At 36.1% G+C, this 6000-nt stretch overlaps 1 protein-coding gene across 1 annotated transcript in view; it reads left to right on the top strand.

Annotated features, from left to right (window-relative positions):
- The first annotated feature begins 1093 nt into the window (after positions 1 to 1093).
- LOC145775078 (uncharacterized) overlaps positions 1094 to 6000 on the top strand; it is a 111070-nt gene continuing 106163 nt past the window's right edge. Inside the window, exons 1-5 of the mRNA XM_082586313.1 lie at positions 1094 to 1232; positions 1433 to 1579; positions 1990 to 2208; positions 2726 to 2866; positions 3493 to 3669. Coding sequence (XP_082442439.1) covers positions 1166 to 1232; positions 1433 to 1579; positions 1990 to 2208; positions 2726 to 2866; positions 3493 to 3669 — 751 coding nt within the window. The 5' untranslated portion in view covers positions 1094 to 1165. The remainder of the gene's footprint in view (positions 1233 to 1432; positions 1580 to 1989; positions 2209 to 2725; positions 2867 to 3492; positions 3670 to 6000) is intronic.

Here is a 6000-nt window from a genome sequence, read left to right as displayed (position 1 = left end):
TTTTGCTTGTTTTCATCGTAGTAATTTTCAAGCGAAATCTGCTTCTTTGTCATATTTATTTCAAGTAACTTTATTTTTGTAGTCTATATTGCTAAGTGGTATGAGTCGAAAAATGAAATGCTGCAAGTTAATTACCATCTGCTGAATGCTGATATCGGGCTTGTCTTCGAAAAAACATAAAGCAGCATCTTTGTTACATCACAGCATCATCGTTTCGAGGTACTTCTGCTCCACATGGAGTATTGGAGCAGGACTACTTCGGAACTACGGTAGTGTGATGAAACAAAAACTCTGCTTTTATGATCCATCTCATTTTTACTTGTAAACTCAAAGAACAATCTTGGCAATTTTTGCAACACTGATAGATAGCGTTTGGTAGATACAGGAGGGTTGGCCTATATAGATAGGAGGTAGCCACTTTAACAAGTCGAAATTCTGCCACTGAAATTGACTAGAATGAAACCGCCAACCAATCATAAGCTACGGTTTAAGTGACGTAAAAAATGGCGAAAAGAAGATCATAGAAAGCAAATTAAGTAATGGATTTTTTGTCAGCTGGTTGGCTTAGGGGATAGGGTTAGGGCTAGAAAGTAGTCATTTCATTGACGCGTGTTCGATTCTCACCACTGCTATTGCTCTTTTTCTTCTGTAATTACCAAATAAAGTTCAAAACAAGCATTAACTCTCTGGATGAGTGCTAGAAGGGTCACAATTGAACGGTAGCCTCTTATAACGCGTTCTGATTGGTTGGCGGTTGCATTGTAGTCAATTTCAGTGGCAGAATTTCGACTTGTTAAAGTGGCTACCTAGATAGGATTTATTTGTACTTACAAAATGCATGATTCCAATTGTTTTCACTGTAATAAATTTATTTTATGGCTGAAGACATACTTTCAACTAACTCGCACTCTAGTCAGCCATTTTGACAGCTTTTTATCGCGACCCGGTAGCAACCTTTTCAAGACCACGTACTGGGTCGCGACCAAGTGGTTGGGGACCACTCGGCTAGTCAAGTAATTTTTTTTTTTTATGCACTGTTCTGACATTAAATCAAACGACGGTTTTATTTGTTTTTCCAATAGCAATCGAAGGACCTTGGTTATGTCAATTTAAAGTCACGCAGGTCTTTCTGTTTGTGAAGAAATAAAATAAGTAGGCAAGAATAATGTATAAGACTAGAATATCTTTTCTCATGTTCCTATGTTCTTTAAATGCCATGGCTCAAGTAGCAAGTGAGTGATTTACTGTAAATCTAATATGCCAAATTTCTTAACCTACTAGCTACATAGGTTACTCAAAGCAAACGTGTGGGACTTGTGAGATTAGTTATTCTCGGACTGAAAATGTCTTTTCAAACCATAAGCCTGGCAGTTTATTGATTATATATTAATATATTTCATTACTAACTTTATTTGTTGTCTATTCATTTTAGCACAATGTCAAGAGAGAAATAGAAATGCTGCTGCTAATGTTGGAAGGCCATGTGGAAAAACATCGTGCAGTCCTTCCAATGACCAGTGTCCTGCTGGACGAGTATGCACATGTGATCATGAATGTGGTTATTCCTGCGTTAAACTTGGTAATATTATTTTCAGAGCTCTGAAATTACGTCATGATTTTTGCACACATAAATAAATGTTTACAATTTGTCGATGCGGTTAAATATTAGCCTACTGTGAAAAAATAACCGTAAAAAATTAAGGAAGATTCAAGTTCTTTTCATTTGTTTTGAAATCCACTAGTGGACTGATTGTTTAATTTTCCAAAAACTCTGTAAACTCTACATGCCTAGTATGAAAACTTAAATTGCACAATAAAAGCCGAACTGAATAGAAGCAATTGTTCTTTAGCAAATGTCGCTCAAGGTGAAGAAAATCCTCACTTGTCATCGAAATGTATCTGAATTTTCCTGTTAAGCTCTTTGACAGTGAATAATGATGATGTTAAACCATAAATACAAAGCTATGTGAACCGTATTCCAATCTATAGGTCGTGAGTGTCCACCACCTCTTACAATTGCAAATATACAAGAAATTATTGTCCGTCGGAAATCAGCTGATGGTTCACTCGTACTGGTGAATGGCACTTCTTATGTGTACGATGATGTGGCTGAATACGTGTGCCAACCAGGCTACAAAAGGGCGTTTCCAGAAATGCAACACTTTTGTCATAGAAAGCGAGGCTGGACAGGAACAACTATTTGCACACGTTAGTTTACATTGCTTAGATATTGACTAACCCACTAGGACAGATTCTATTCAATTAGAGTTTGCACAGCAGTAAATAAATTTAAAAACAGTTCTTGTATGATTGGATCAACAGCATATTAATTGGCTTTGTAGAAATGATTTTCGATAAATTTTTCCATTTACAAAAAATGCAAAATCATGTATTGGTTTCGAAATTTCAATTTGTCCCAAACCTCAACGAACAAGTGACATTATTCGGACGTCGGAGTCTGGAGTACTTGTCAGCAAATTGCATCAGAAGAAAACAATCTGATTAATTAAATAAATATAACCACAACACATCTTGTTATGTTATGAGGCCAATATGTCATGTTTAACGGTAGTGTGTGTACTGTGCATCAATGAATAATTTGACTTTGGATCTGCCTTATTATGCGAAAGTGGTACATGTTTAATTGAAACTTGAACTTGTGAATACCTGAAATATAAAATCACATTTGAGCATTCGAACATTTTTAAGATTTCTATTTTTTCAGTTTCTTGTCAGGAATATAGTTTTTCCAGAATATCAGAGAACAATTTGGTATGTGGAGATGAATGTGATACTGATGATGAATGCAGTGGAACCTTAAAATGCAGATGCGATGGACCTTGTGGAAGAACTTGTCTTAATCCAAGTATCTGTTTATGTGATAGGCTAATATTGATGATATTATTTGCATAAAATGTGAAGTAAATAATAATGCACGTCTTCTTCGTCGTATGAGCCTCTGGGACCGAGGGTTTATCCTTTTATCATTCAAGATTCACGCTGTTCCTGGACTAGGCTGGAAGGCTTTTAGTAATAATGCACCTCGGAACAATAGTATAGGTTCCGCCTACGTATGGGTATCAGAATATCTTAGTCATCTAGACGATGCGCCGTGAATGGGACTTTTATTTCAATTTATAATTTGACTTGTCTTGTATGTTCCATTTCCTTTAGTCGGAAACTGTTTCATGAAAATTTTGCGAGAAAAACAAAATATTAATTCCTTCCATTTCGTAAATAAAATTTCATACTTTTTAAATTTAATCTGCTTCATTTCAAATCTCCTCTATACTCGTTTATTTTAATTCAAAGATTTGTTCTGATGGGGACATTTTATAAAGATTGTTGATTGAAAATTGTCGATTTTATGAGTTGCTGCACTCTTTCGAAACGTATATGTTTGATGCAATACTAGATGTTTTTACTTTTCTTGAATTAAATATATAAATAACATTTTCAAATTTTTAATTTTTTGTTGGATTAAATTTTCAGACGTCAACTGTGGACAGGCACCTTCAGCTCGCAGTGCAGTGATAACCTACTCAGGAAAAGGACATGAACGTGTTGCGAGGTACACTTGTAGGGATGGATTCTACATCCACTCTGGAAGTCCATCAAGGAAATGCACTGGAGGAGGAACATGGGATGGACTAAATGTATCTTGCCGACGTAAGGAAAATTTATACGGTAGTTTAATCGAAAGTAAATAATTTGATTGCATCTTTATCTTGAGTCGAACTGAGAAAGCCTCTTTCGGATAGCTGTATCTTCGCGTAGCAATTACCAATTTTCTTGCTGAGTTGTAACAACATAAACAACAATTGCATGAAGTGTAATAATTTATAAACAAAAAATGTAAGTAGGCCAATCTTTCTGTTACATTTCTTCCTTGAATGCAAAATCCTGTGTGTTTTTGCTTATTACTGCAGTAGACGCTATCCATCTGCCCAAGATGGAACGAATTTGAGATGAGAATACGTTGCTACTATAAAAAGAACAGGTTAGGTTAGTTGAACAGGCATCGCAGAACATCGCGTCTGGAAAGGGAAAAAAAATTGCGTGAGTTTTCATTTATGAGCGGATGATCTCATTTTTCTGAAGACAACAGCTCTCCCGTGATTTGTCACAACCTAATATCCGCCATTTTCAAGTTTTCGAGATAAACGACTTTTTGTGTTTATAGCTAACAAGGTAAAACACTCGAAGTTGACTTTTGGAAGGCTGGAGCGGACAACCAAACAAAATTTTTAAGAATGAAATTTGAGCCAGGTTTTTGTTTGTTTATTAAAATATGGCTTTTATTTGGTTTTGCCAAATAACTAGTTATAAAAAAAGTATTAGGTTTGTATGATAAAACCTAATATAGACTCTCGATGTTGACTTTAACCGCCTTATTGGCTTATTTAATGTTATGTTTTTGTATGATAAAGCCTCATATAAGCTAAATGTTGACTTTGACCACACTATGTTGGCTTTGTAAGCCTAAATCAAACCTAAAGTACCGGTAAGCCTCTGGATTTCTCCCAGAACTGTGCATCATTTCATCACTGTAATCTCTAGATGACTTTGCTGATATCACAAAAGCCTGCTAGGTTAAAGGCTATCGCTGACTCAAAATTGGTTGCTGGTAGCCTACTTTATAACCATGCCTTCATTTAAGGCAGATGTGACGAACCTGCGGGCCGCATGCGGCCTGTCAAAGAGTTTTGTGAGGCCCGCAAAACGATTTGACAATCGCTCATGCATTAAAGACATCTCAAAACTGTTTTATGCATTCACTGGTACACCTTTCCTTTGCTATTTTCTTGCCCTAAACACTAACTTTCAAGGTTTAAAGTTAGAAAATAGGAAAGCTATAAGGCAAAGCTGTTAACACTATTCACCAACTTCACCTTGTACTTTTGGTCGATTCCAATCTATGACGTCATATAATTTTGACAAGCGCTTAGTTGTGTGGCCCGATAACTCATGTGTAATTGACAAAGTGGCCCGCAACCGCAAAAAGGTTTGTCACCCCTGATTTAAGGCAACCGTAGCCTACTACATTGGCTCATTGACTGCACAGCATCTGGGACGGTTGATTAAAAATGGCCAAACACACTGAGTAGCGTACTCCCGGGCCTCTGCTTTAAAATCTTAATGATCATATGCAAGCTAGGTTATTTAGCGTACCGTAAAGTCAACTAAGCCATCAGTACACCAGTAGGCTACGAAAACTCAAACTGATCGGCGAGACGAAAATGATACGGCATTTCATGAAAAGAAAAGCTATAGTGTGTTCGGATGGACATTTTTAGGTTAGCCTACATAATTAAGCTTACTTAGTGCTTGACAACATTTTTGCCCAATCTACTTTATCAAACGCTTTTAAATCCGCTTCACGCAACTCAAGAGATGTAAGATGTTGTGAAATAGCCTGCTGCAATTGCTTCTGAAATTATGGCTGTCACGTGACGATATCCTGTTACGTGATTGGAGTAGATGAATATGTTAGGTTTCAGAAAATTATTCTTGCACAGATTAGAATATGTTAGGTTTTACCCACCAATTATTTCGAAAACCATACTACATTAGGGCACAAATTTTTTGTCAGGAGATGCATGAAGTCTTTAAACGTAGAAAAATGCAAAAAAGTTATTTTCGACAAAATGGCGCATATTAGGTCTACCAAAATCACGGGAGAGCTGCTCGGATAAAAACGACGCCAGACATGTGTTAAGTGTGCGAAACTTTTCAGAAATTTATCTTGTTTTTTATTTTTCCATTTTTATGCCTTGTAACAATATCATACTTTTCTTACAAAGTTACGCATTTTAGTTTGATAGATATTCCTGACATTGCCCAAAATTGTAACTCGCAGCAATCGTATTTGTTCAACAAACGTAAACTGTTTTTTTACATATAAGCAAATTGAAACTTGCAATTATAAAGCTTGGAAAAGTTAAAAAAAAAAGTAGTCAAACTGTAGAATGTGTTGCTTAGCCGCAAATCTATTCACAG

This window comes from Aplidium turbinatum, chromosome 1 (assembly GCF_918807975.1).
Source record: "Aplidium turbinatum chromosome 1, kaAplTurb1.1, whole genome shotgun sequence".
NCBI lineage: Eukaryota > Metazoa > Chordata > Ascidiacea > Aplousobranchia > Polyclinidae > Aplidium > Aplidium turbinatum.
Note: the sequence above shows the minus strand (reverse complement) of the source record. Positions and strands in the feature narration are given on the sequence as shown.